The following is a 13991-nucleotide window of genomic DNA, read 5'->3' on the forward strand; positions in this document are numbered from 1 at the left end:
GCCCCTGTTTTGAAATATTTAAATAGTGCAGCTAACTAAAAAGTTTAACTAACTATTAACTAACTATTATTATTATTTATTTTTTAAATTATTATTATTATTTTATTTTTTTATCATTGTAGAATTTCAATACTTATGTGTTGACCTGATCGTCACTCTTTTGTGTTAAACACAATCTACTTAGTATTGACTACTTCATTTTAATAAAAAATAAAAATAAAAAATAAAAACTGAAAAAAAGATATAATCATAATCTGTGACAAAAGAAATACTATTATAAACCAGGGTAGTGGATAATTTAGCAGCAAAAGTAATTCTAGAAAATCATGAATGCATGTAAAATCTAAACATTTAGTGAAATAACATTATTTAGTGTAATACAAATAAAAGTGAATGTGTTTATATATAATTATAAATTCTAAAATTAAAAGAAATTTCTTTTAAATGTATAGCACAGTAATCAAGGCAGCAGCATATGATAGATTAAGGAGTCCTACAGTTTGGGGAAATGTTTATTTTATCCCCTGCTGATTTTGTAAGTTTGCACACTTACAGTTTTATTTTAACAGATAGAGACAGAATATCATACAGAAAATCCAGAGAAAACACATTGTATAAAGGTTAGAATTTATTAATTTCAGTGATTGAAATAAATGTTTGATCCCTACAAACCTGTCCACATAATCTGTATCTTTCATTCCAACCTCTCCCACCACCTTGGGCAAGACCAAAGAGCTGTCAAAGGATGTGAGAGACAAGATTGTAGATCTGCAGGAGGCTTGAATGGGCTACAAGACCATCAGCAAGAAGCTTGGTGAGGAGATAAAACTGTTGGTGCGATTATTCAGAAATAGAAGAAATACAAAACAACCATCAATCGGCCTCAGTCTGAAGATCCGTGTAAGATCTCACCTCATGGGGTAAGGATGGTCATGAGAAAGGTGGTACCGCAGTTGGGACCACAGTCACCAAACAAAACATTGGTAACATACTACTCCGCAATGGACTGAAATCCTGCAGCACCCGCAAGGTCCTCCTGCTTAAGGAGGCACATGTACAGGCCCGTTTAAAGCTTGCCAAAGAACATATAATGATTCAGAGAAGACTTGGGAGAAAGTGGTGTGGTCAGATGACACCAACATTGAACTCTGGCATTAACTCGACTCACCGTGTTTAAAGAAAGAGAAATGCTGACTATGACCTCAAGAACGCCATCCCTACAGTCAAGCACGGAGGTGGAAACATTATGCTTTGAGGCAGTTTTTCTGCTAAGGGTACAGGACGACTTCATCGCATTGAGGGGCAAATGAAAGGGGCCATGTACTGAAGATGAGTCATGTATAGGTCTTCCTGCATGACAGTGATCCGAAACATACCACCTAGGCAACAAAGGAGTGGCTCAAGAAGAAGCACATTAGGGTCATGGAGGGTTCTAGCCAGTCTCCAGACCTCAATCCTGAAGAAAATCTGTGGAGGACCTCGAGTTGCCAAATGACAGCCAAGAAAACTTAAGGATTTAGAGAGGATCTGTAAAGAGGAGTGGATCAAAATCCCTCTTGAAATGTGTGAAACCTGGTGACCAACTACAAAAAAAATGTCTTACTTCTGTGCTTGCCAACAGGTTTCTGCAACAAGTACAAATCTTGTTTTGCTTGGGGATCAAATACTTATTTCACTCACTGAAATGCAAATCAATGTTTAACCTCTAACCTTTATATAATGTGTTCTGGGTTTTTTGGTTGATATTCTGCCTCTAAATATTAAAATAAACCTTACATAAAAAGTACAGACCACTTCTGTGTAAGTGGGCAAACTTACAAAATCTGCAGGGGATCAAATAAATATTTCACCCACTGTATCTATCATATGTTGCTGCTTCCATTGCTGTGTTATACATTAGATTATTACTCATAGGATGCAGTGCTCCACATGGAGAAGTTCAAAGCACTAATGAAAGAGATATTGATGTGTAGTTTATTAAATATGTGCTATAGTTTATTGAGCCTTTTCTTTTAACAGTTTTAAATTTCAGTTACTGTGCGCTCTTGGAGATAGTTTTATCGTCTTGACTGTCGTAACGCGAAACGCAGTTTGAATGCTGTATAGAGGACAGCTGCAGTGGAGAGAAGAGTTTACGTGAAGTTGAATTTAATGACTTACTGTACATATTCAGAAAACTTTGTCTTTGACTTTATGGTGCTTTATAATGCAATCCGGCAGAAAATGTCAGTATCGGAGCCGATACCGATACTGAGTATCGGATTGATGCATCCCTATTCGCAACACAATGAAAACAAGCCACAACACTTCGAGATTAGCACAACACAATTAAATTAGTGCTATCCTATTTGTAGTGTGTGTTGTGGAGATTTCATTGTGTTGTGCACTACTGGGCCACCATAGCTAAGAATGTTGAGCACTGAAATATGTTTATATTGGCAGTCGTATTTAGTTTCAAGTGCTGGTCGTGAAAGTGTAGTGACAAGTAACTGTAATGTGCTGCATATGCAATCGCCAAAAATGACTTTTCTAGCAGATGTTTCAATGACACTGAGCTATGACTTATATTAGGTTATGTAGATAATTAAATGAAAATTAATTAGTTTTTATTTAATCAGGGTCTGCATGTATTCAAACAAGCTGTGTTGTATTGTTGATGGCTTGTGAGTAAAATACATTAGAAAATCACTGGTCAGAGTCTTCTCCAAAAAAATAAGAAGTGACTAAGCCATTACAGCATAAGCAGCAGACACACATATTGCATGCAGTCATTTAAATGTTAATGATTTCGTTTGCAAAAAGAGTTATAGTGCTAGTGACTCAGACCCATTTTTATCCCCTTCCCTCAGCGCTGGTGGGCTTAGTCGTTCTGAGCTGGAGAAGTTAAAAAATACTTCATTGCATCAGATGTGCAATAAATAGCAAACGTGGACTAAGCTCTTGTAAACTATTCATACCTCCCCATGCATCTGTTTCTTTCTCTCTCCCTCCCTCTGCAGGTCTGTCTTTCTTTGTGCTTGTAGAGCTTGTTGAGCCAAATCTGACATTTGGTAAATACTGCAAGAATGAACTTGCGTTTCTTTGTCAGACAACTTTCTGTTTTCTTCTCAGCTTATGCGCTTAACGCTCACTACAATAAAGAAGCTGCCCTACTGCGCTTGTCTTATCTGAGTAATTAACACTAATTCGGACAATCCCAAGACCTGAGCATTGGTACATCTCAGCTTAAGGCAGGTGGGTTGTTATTGAGCAAATATATATATCATATATATATCAAATATATATATATATAAAATTTGGCCATCTTCATCATGTTCAAAAGTTTTCACCCCCAGCTCTTAATGCAACCATCACAAAACAGAAAGACAGCCGAGGATCATCAGGTAACAGAACACAGTACTAAGAACCAAGGGTTCCCAAACTTTTGAGTGGGGTTATTTAATAATTTCAGCTATTTTTTGTCTTGTGGACTACATGTTAATATCTTTTATGCACAATATCTTACTCAGGACAGTACTAAATAAAAAATAACATGCATTTAGTATGATCTCTCTCATTTTTTGAAAATTACTCATATTTTCATAGATTCTGCAAGGGGTGCCCAAACTTTCGAGCACCACAGTATATATATATATATATATATATATATATATATATATATATATATATATATATATATATATATATATATTAGTGCTGTCAAAATTAGCGCGTTAACGCATTCGATTAATTTGAAATATTTAACGCGTAAAAAAAAAATAACGCAATTAACGCGGTTGCAGTTTATTTTTTTATTTCCAGTTGTGGCCTATGTGTGTTCAACGTGCAAAGAAATATGGATAAGACCAAGGAAGGACTTTTAGACGGAAAGTTTCAGTATAAAACTCGGATTACTCTTCAGTCTGCCACAAGAAACATTACTCTTCATTTAGTCTGCCACAAGAAACAGCAACATTAAAATCATGAACTCAAATGTCATTGTCAACGGGAGAACTTCTGAGGACTGTGATGGTCGCTAGATATAGTTACAGTAAATGGGGCCTAAAGCTTTCAAGCTTTAAAAAAGGATCTCCAAGTCTGTTCATCAAACTAAGCTATCGAACTGTTTCAGATTTTGTGGAATATGGCGCATTAGATATTTGTACAACTTTTATGGTGCTTTGTTGAAGCTTGAAAATCTCAGTTTGTTGTAATTGCCTGCTTTGCTTTAGTGTTCCACCGAGAAAGAGAAAAGAGAGTGAACTACACTCCATAAATCCTTTCTTCTCTTCAATATTCCAGGTTTACTGGTCCAAACCTGCCATCACCCATCATCAGCAGCAAGAACTGGCTGAGACTTCACTTCACATCTGATGGAAACCATAAACTGAAAGGCTTCAGTGCTCAGTATCAAGGTAAGAGATGGCTGTCGTGGGACTGGTGCCTTTACTTTTGTCTATGTAACAAGACCAAAGAGACTGAAAAGGAAGAGATGGAGAAAGTGAAAGGCTAGGGATATGCCGGACCTTATTTACAACACTGTCTACACAGGATCCTAAGTCATTGACATAAGAACATGAGTGTTAACACATTTGACCATATTTAAAGCCGTTTTTTGGAGATTTTCCCCACAGTCAGTGCATAAAATCTGTCAAAAAGTGCAGAGATGCTATTGAGGTCTACTGCAACTGCTCTCAGCAGTCATTGTGTGTCCTGCAGAGTTTTCCCCTGTCTGCGGTTAGAATTAAAGTCATATTATTTGAATCATCTTGGTTAAGTGTTATTAAGTCAGTTAAAGGTCATGAATACCCCCAACTCCTGACACACACACACACACACACCAGCTGAGCTACTAGCGGCACTCTCATCACACTCAAGTTCAAAGGTCACCACTCAAAGGAGATGAGGAGAGGAACGGGATTAGTCAGCTCAGCTATGGGAAACAAAGACGGAATCTGCAGGAATTTCACCTCCTCCATAAGCAGATCAGAGCGATGGGATGGGATTACAGGGCTGGAGTTTGATAAATAAATACTGTTAGAGTATCAGGAAGAAAGAAAGGGGAGCTAAGCTCTTAATTAGATTTCACACTGACCTCTCTCCTGTTATTTTACCTCCCTTCCTCTCTTAACCTTTAGTGAAATGCTCTGGAATGAGTAAAGTCCAATGAGAAGACACTCTTTACATAACAAGCTACTTTGCTTCCTCTCAGTCTTTTTTTTTTTTTTTTTTTTAGAAATGGAGAGAAGAGGGTAAAGCGATTTTTAGAGAAAGACATTCTCATAGTCTTTCACAGTTAATGTCCCAAATAGAGCCAATAATAACAAAATGTTGATCTAATACACTCTGATGTTTGGATATTATTTTGGCAACATACCTGTCTATCTGTCGTGCCAATTCTATGCTATTTTGGTAACTGATCCTTTTTCCTTCTTCTTCTTCTTCTTCTTCTTCTTTTTTTTTTTTTTTTTTTTTGCATAGTAAATCATATATTTTGTTTGTCAGTCAGAGTTGAAAATACGTTTTGCAACCTGTTTTAAAACATTTATTTTGCCATTCTGTTGGCCAAAATAAAAATAAAATAAATAAATAAAATTACACTTCACCTTTTAAGTAGTTGCGAATATTATTTAATCCGTTTTCTTGATTTTAATGGACTTGTTACTATTTGGTTTTGCTGAAACAGCTGATTGCGAATGGTAAATATCTCCATTACAAATGCTTATCCAAATGCTGATTTTCTTTTGAGAGCATTTAAGTGCCGGAGCTTTGAGACAATGTAACAGAAAACAATGACTAGCTGTGTGTGCGTATGAACGCGTGCTGGCATTATTTTGTCGCTTTTTCAACAAACACGCTGTGCTTTGTTCACACACAATAGGCTTTTTTGCTCAAGAATGACAGCTTCTTTGAAAGACTGTAATTGTAATTACAATGCGGTTCATGATTTGTAATGCCTAGCAAGCATCTGACCTGTGATTATAGTTTTTTTTTGTTTTTTGTTTTCAGCTTTTCCTAATCCTTCCCCCTCTCAAATAAACATGTTATAATTCTTTTGACTTCCAGTGAAGAAGATGACAGAACTGAAGTCCAGAGGGGTGAAGATGCTGCCAAGTAAAGACAACCACAGCAAGATATCAGTTTGTAAGTCAACCTTTCCATGTACATGAAGGACATTTTCCTAAATCAACTCTACGTTTACATTCATGCACTTGGCAGATGCTTTTATCCAAAGTGATTTGCCTACAAGGCATACTTTATCAGTTCATGCATTTCCTGGGAGTTAAACCCAATGACCTTGGCATTGCTAGTCTACTGTTTGAGCTACAGGAATGCTATATCTCAGTTTGTTCCATTTTATGGAATGGTAACAGTATGTGTACTACATTAATGATACTGAAATAAAAGAAAAATCAACATTACAGCCATTGAATATTAGAGTAATTGAGAGCTGCCAATTTGTACATTTATTAGACTTAAAAAAAGGCTTTAATTTAAGTGAACTTAAAAACAATCTTCACATAAACCCATTATAATAAATACCTTAGTGTATTAAACAGTTGTAAATTAAATCTACAGTAGATGAATCTTTAAGCTATAATAGTTATTGATTTCCTGTGATTTTATGTTGTTCTTTGATTAACAGACATCACAGCAGATGGGTTATTAGTTTTTTTCCCTGCTATTACTTTAAGGGCTGCTTCCACTGAACGTGATGCGGATCTGACACGCATCGGATTTTCTCACAGTGTGCATTTGTGCATGCAATTGAAGAGCATGCGCTACGAGCACAGTTTAACGGCTGACAGGACAGGAAAATTAGTTTTTACTGACATATGACCTGACAACATCTCATGTGACCGCAGTTCACTGTGGTTCGACTCTCCGTGACCTATACCGTCTCCGTGCTCGTTTGACTCGGGCCTGTCGCAGAGGGGAAGTGGAGTGCACGTCTGAAAAGTATCATGTTTTATGAACATCCTGCATCTAAATAAACACAATTGTCGTCAATGAAAAATGAATGGGGTGGCCAACTAGCTCCGCCCACTGTGTTAAATATATATATTTTTTTACGTCGTTTAAGCAAAAAGCAAGCATGAGCGAACCAAAACAAAACATTCACAACTGAAATCTTGGTTGACCTTAACATATATAACAATATACATCCAAAACATTTTGAAAAGTGTTGAAAAGGTTTTTAAGCACTGTCAGCATTCAGATTGTCCACTCATTGGTGAAAGCAGTGGCACTTGCAGCATGTCCTCACGCTTGGCACAAGCACACAACCTTGAACATTAACTTCATCTTTATTCTACGCCATGTCAGTTGTAGACAAATGGAGCTATTTTTCTCCCTAAGGCCAGAGGGGAGGGAAAATAAGCTACTGTTTTCATTGTTGGCAAACAGAGAAAGGGAAATCTTATTGAGGAGGGGTAATAGAACTGTGTGCTGAGAGGCTTCTCCAGCCTGCTTTCTGCTGTTATGCCGTCTTTATTTACATTTCTATTACCTCTGCATCATTGTGAGAAAATGTCAGCCTGCCCATGTGAGCATGTGCCCATTGAGGGTGTCATCAGGGATCCCAGTGCCATCACCGTGGCCGGCAGTGTCTCAACGGCAGCGCTGACAAGTTTGGCCTTTTGTCGCACATCAATATGCATGAGTGCCGGCACCCCGGCGCGCCTCGGCCAATCAACATGTGTCACTTCAGGTTTTCCCTTCACTATCCTCTCCTGCCTCCTAGCTACCTATTGCAGAAAGCGAGGCTGAGGCCAACCTCCTTGACCCCGAGTGTCACATCCACTTCCTGCGGGGCTGGATGAGCTCGTGTGTTTTGATGCCAGAGAAACTTTTTCGTTCGCATAATGATGTCTGAAAATATCTTGGCATTCTGAGGAGGGCTTGATTGATTCTTTTGTTCATTCAATAAACCTCCTGGGCAGGCTCTGTAGACATTCAAATACACTTATAGATAGCCTTGCTCTCTTCACAAGGTAAATCCATGCCGATGTTCAGGCCAACTGCACAGTTCTAAGTGTGATGCTGCGTTAATGCAGCAGGTCAATAAGAATCTTAGATTTTAGGCAGAATGTGGCCTATTTTTATTTTTTATTTATTTTTTACCAACAAAAGTATTAGGGCAAGAAGCAGCCCTTTAAGAGCAGTTTTTTTTTTATTTATTTTTTTATTAGGTTTAGCAAGGATGTTGCATCTTTCAGTATAGGGACTTAAACTGAAACATAATAATTTAGTTAATAGTGCACAACATTTTTAATAATGAAAAAGGGTAGGATGGCACCCTACCTATGTCAAGAACCTTCTTGAAGTAAGCTTATCTTCACTGTCATCTTTTTTTTTTTTTTTTTTTTTTTTTTTTTTTTCAGATACGTAAAATGTAATAGTTGTATTCTTTTTTTGTGTGGTTTTTATTTTATTTTATTTATTTATTTTATTGAATGTGAAACACAAATGTGAAATAGTTATTCTGGGTTATGAATTCTGTGAATATTATATGAAAATTAGGATAAATAATAAATCAGTTAACTCAGCTAAAGTATGCACATCTGAATTACACTATATAATTATATGAATTATGTATAAGCCTATATTTTGAATTGAAGGGATGTCACGATAGCAATAAACTATGAGTTGAATGATTCCACTCAATTTGCCTCAATTAGATTATGATGAATAATAAAAATGTACATCTAAATCATATAATAATTTCATTAATTAATACTTAAAAAAAAATTAAGACCATAAATTAAATTATAATTTTCATTTATTTTTACCTACATTATACATTATTGTCAATTAACCATCATCAAAGAACTATTAACATGCAAATAAGTTGTTAAATTTTTGAAGTGTGAACTTTACATCAAAGGGGTTCAACTCACCAAAAAGTTTGTGGAATCCTTTTATTTACCTTAAGTATTTACCTTAAGTATTTAACTGTTCACTTAAAAGCTATATTTGTCATCATATGAATGAACATTGCAAATGTTGAGACAAGATTCATAAAAGTATATAACCATTTAATATGTTTAAGAAAAGAAAAGAAAAGTGGGGGTATCCATGTCTCATGACATCCATGTTATAGAGAAAAATGAAAAGAAGGGCTGTTTGATAAATACCAACTTTTTTCCCCTGTTTCGTCATTTGCAGTATCGCAGATGGGGGTGGCGCAAGGACACAACATGTGTCCAGACCCAGGAATCCCAGAGAGGGGCAAAAGAAAAGGCTCTGATTTCAGGTGAGAAATGAGTTTATGGATTACTTATTAAAAAAGTCCACTGAGAGGAGAGAGGGAAGAGGAGTGCAGTTAATTTAGTGTTTGTAATGCCAGGATGATGAATAGCAAGAGATGCAGGAGGTGGGCACCTGCTTAATTTCTCATTGGCCTTTTAATTCTCAGGGCTCAGGGAGGATATTTGATCAGCATAAACATGGGCTGTGGGCTCCCAAAGGTCACAACAAAAGGGGAAGGAGGAAGAGAGAGAGAGAGAGAGAGAGAGAGAGAGAGAGAGAGAGAGAGAGAGAGAGAGAGAGAGAGAGAGAGAGAGAGAGAGAGAGAGAGAGAGAGAGAGAGAGAGAGAGAGAGAGAGAGAGAGAGAGAGAGAGAGAGAGAGAGAGAGAGAGAGAGAGAGAGAGAGAGAGAGAGAGAGAGAGAGAGAGAGAGAGAGAGAGAGAGAGAAAGAGAGGAAGGTTATTCAGTACCTTAATGTATTTTATTACATGATGTACATAACATTACATAACAGGAGAAAAAACAATATGTGAGATTTTGGGAAATTGCAAAATGGCAAAATTTTCTGGGCCTTAAACATAGTAGTTGTGTTGCTGTCTATACAGGGTCAAAAATCTCTTGGGATCTGTGTTACGAAGATGAATGTCTAATGGGTTTCACAGGTTTGTAATGCGGGTAATTAATGACAGGATTTTCATTTTTAGGTGAACTGTCCCTTTAAAACATTTCATTCACCATATTAAGACACAAATGAAGGGGGCAGTAGGAATGACCTGCGAGAACCATCATTTATGATCGAAAAAGAGGACAGAGAGTGAAGGAGATTGAAAATGAGACCGAGGTCCGGACCTATTTAATTGAGTGGGGACAGAGCAATAGTAGTGTCATTTCCAGGAACAGTGTTGCTACATAGCTGCCTGCGGTGCAAGTTAGGCTGTCAGCATCCCCCCGCGGGGTGAATGGCAGCGCCCCGGAGGATTCTAACACAGACAAATGAGGACAATCCGTTTTACACTCACTAGCTCTCAGGGCAATCGCAGCGGGGAAGTGAAAGACAATCGAAACTTTTTTACTGGAATGTTCTTAGCTCCGGCTACCTGAGCACCCCTTCATCAGCGGCTAGGTAATGGAAGCGCACATCGCAGTTGCCCAAAGGCTGTCCATTACCCAGATCGGACGGGACCACTGCTGCTGGGCAGGAGCGAGGGGGTATTTATGCTGACGTGCTATTTGATTTAGTCATGAACAGATAGCAGCTCACATGTGAGAGGTTGGGAACTGCTGCGAAAGGCTCGAGTCATCTGGCATCAGCATTTTGCACAGTTGCACAGTTTCCCCCTCTCTCTTTTTTTTCCAAAGGAGGCTAATAGAATTGCATATGAAACCCAGTTGAATCTGATTCATTAATCGCATCATTCTGCAGTCAGATATCTGCATACAATGACTGATAAACTGCATAATTGGTCATTATCCCCGACTATCAGTCTCCTGTACTAGTTTCATGGCTCTCGTAGCACTCTGTGGTTGCTTTCTTTCTCGCAAAATTCAGTCGTTTCAACTAATATCAATATTTAATGTCCATTTATTTATTTATTTGCTAAGCAGCCATGAAATAAGTAGGGTAATGTGCAGCAGGCCATTAATTATCGCTAAATAAACTTCCACATCGGGGGCCTGTAGAGATTTATTTTGCCATAATGACTGACTGACTGTACAGAATGTACATAATGTAGAATGTATAGATGTATTCTTGCAAAATAATAGTCTTTCCCTCTTGCAGGCGGGGTGCTACCGTGCACTTTTCTTGTGACGAAGGTTACGAGCTTCAGGGGTCTAAAAGCATCACCTGTCTGCGAGTTACAGACAGTTACGTTGGCTGGAGTGATGACCGGCCTATCTGCAGAGGTACGTCACTGTGGACACATCTTTTTCTTTTTTTTCTCCAGGTTTTACCTTTGATAAAAATTGTTCACAAGGTAATCAAATTATTAAACACACTATTTTTTGTTTTGTTTTGCTTTGTTTTGTTTCATTTTGTTTTTCGTTTTGTTTCATTTCGTTACACATTCTAACCATTTTGGCATCTTCCTAATTCGACTATATTGTATAAAATAAAATAAATAAATAAATACATAAATATATATATATATATATATATATACATATACATATATATATATATATATATATATATATATATATATATATATATATATATATATATATATATATATTTTAGGCTGAACAGATTAAGGCCTATGATGGAATATATAGGTAGCATTTTCTACTTCCTTTTAAAAGTTGGTAGTTTGGTAGTTTGTTTCCTGATTTTATGGTTAAATGCATTTTTTTTTTCCTGCTGTTCATGACCCAATCAGAACAAACTAGAGCCTCTGAACTAAATTAACTTATGCAAATTAACCCCATTTATGTGCCCCTAATAAAGTCTCATGCCATATTTACAACAAGCAAATTTATCATTTTATCATTTATCCCTTTTGTTTAACAAATGGTCGAATTATTTGAAACCTCAGTGTAGAGTTAAAGGGCTTTGATTAATGACCTGACAATGAAAGAGTACAATGAGCAAAAGGAAGCAAGAGATGTGAGGGAGGAAATGGAGAGGATGACAACAGATTTCTAAAGCAGATTTCTTAAGGAGGAAGAGATGGTATCGCTCAGCCAGTAATCAGCTTATTTAGCCTCACCAGGCTCCAATTAATTACTTTATTGAGCCTTACTTAATTTCTGACTTTGATTGGCTAGGACAGCCCCCAGGACTTCATTCCTGCAGCAACTGTCACATCCCCAGAGAGATGCTGTCCACCACGATGCCACCTTTGCCTTATGCCATAAATTGGACTGTGAGTCTGGCATTTAGTTGTGGTACAAACGCCATGCATCTTAACTACATGCAGCACCACTTGTCAGTGGTATAGTACCTTAAGAGAATATACAATGGGGCCCAAAGCTGAAAATATAAAGTATTTGTTTATCATTGCGTATATATATGTGTGTGTGTATATATATATATATATATATATATGGGTGTGTGTGTGTGTGTGTGTGTGTGTATATATATATATATATATATATATATATATATATATATATATATATATATATATTTATGTTATATATATATATATATATATATATATATATATATATATATATATATATATATATATATATATATATATATATGTTATATAGTTATATTTAGTTGTATTTTTTTAATATAATTGATTATTATTGTTATTATTAGTAGTAGTATTAGTATTATTGATCATTTAATATTAAATAGTTATAATTTATTGCATACATAAAAAAAGTGTTCTCAGTAAGATTCTTTTTTTAATTCATTCTTTGTTTTGGAAATAAATAAAGGTTTCTCATTTATTAAAAGGTTTCTCATTTTAAATTATAAAATGCTGTTCTTTTGTACTTTCTATTCTTCAAAGAATCCTGAAAAAATGTACCATGGCTTCCTCGCATACTTGAAGAAGCTGTTTTCATCATTGATAACAATATGAAATATTTCTTAAGCCGTGAATCAGCATATTCAAAGATTTCTATTCTAATGATCTGGATAAATGATACTGAAAATTCAGCTTTACAATCACAGGAATTAATTGCATATTAAATTAAATTACAATAGAAAATAGTTATTTTAAATCTAAAAAATATTTAAAGCTATTGAAAAAAAAAGATTGATTGATTTTCTTGATCATGAGAACTTGAGAAATAATAATAATCCCTTTGCATTTTGTTAGTATGCATTTACATCTTATCATTTACATGTTATCATAGAGAGTTTTTTGAGATGTCATTTGAGTAATAAACTTTGTTTTGATATATTATGTGGAGCATTGAGACTGTCCTACAGAACACAGCTTCTCTTACTCTAGCTCCACATCAGCAGGCTCACACACATAAAGTGTTAGCTTTACCTGCTCACTTCTACTTCATATCGATTCATTTCTTTGAACTATTAGTCTTTCATTAGAGTTACATATCCCGTCTCTAACACCACCAGTGGTCTTTGCCACCATGGACCCCTCAGGCTTAACAATCTTCAGGAGAAAGTTAGTTGGACAGCTTTGTGATGGATTGCACCAGTTGCCTTTGTTTTTGATTATTTAACGATCAGTTTTTGGCACATCACTGTGGGCTTGTGGAAAGAGGGAAAATGAACCTGGAATTGGGAAACTGTCGGAATCACCAGGTGGACCAAGTTCCCTTATCAGCCCCATTACTCGTGTGAAAAGCTTTGATATTTAACTATTGCTCCCCAGAACCTGTTTCTTCATCACTTGCTCCTTTTCACTACTAATGTAGAGAATGATTATTTGTGTTGTTTCATTGATTTAACAAACAAAATGCCAGGCCATTACTTAGAACTGGTCCATTTTCATTGCATGCTCCAGGAAAATCTGAATCAGAAGAATAATTAGTAATGGCGCTCATAAATCATTGCCGCTAAATACATAAATACTAACATAAAAAGTCCAATAATAATAGCGTGTCGTTGAGGTTTTCTCTCTCTCTCTGTGTAGAAATGTTGTTTCTGTGATTTGCAGTATTTTAAAGGATCTGTGACTTACACAAGAAATCTATAAAATACATTTGTGTCTTTTTTGGAAGTCAAATCAATCTTCAGTCCTGAATAGAACCTGAAATACATAATATATCATGAGGAATGAGTTTTGTTTGTTGAATATTGAAGTCTTAACGGGCATTTAATGCTGCTTGTTGGTCC

The 13991-nt window shown here is 36.2% G+C and overlaps 1 protein-coding gene across 1 annotated transcript in view; it reads left to right on the forward strand.

Annotated features, from left to right (window-relative positions):
* csmd2 (CUB and Sushi multiple domains 2) overlaps positions 1–13991 on the forward strand; it is a 280903-nt gene that overhangs the window by 143724 nt on the left and 123188 nt on the right. Inside the window, exons 6-9 of the mRNA XM_026288864.1 lie at positions 4282–4394; positions 6046–6123; positions 9148–9235; positions 11010–11134. Of these exons, the coding sequence (XP_026144649.1) occupies positions 4282–4394; positions 6046–6123; positions 9148–9235; positions 11010–11134 (404 nt within the window). The remainder of the gene's footprint in view (positions 1–4281; positions 4395–6045; positions 6124–9147; positions 9236–11009; positions 11135–13991) is intronic.

This window comes from Carassius auratus, chromosome 19 (assembly GCF_003368295.1).
Source record: "Carassius auratus strain Wakin chromosome 19, ASM336829v1, whole genome shotgun sequence".
NCBI lineage: Eukaryota > Metazoa > Chordata > Actinopteri > Cypriniformes > Cyprinidae > Carassius > Carassius auratus.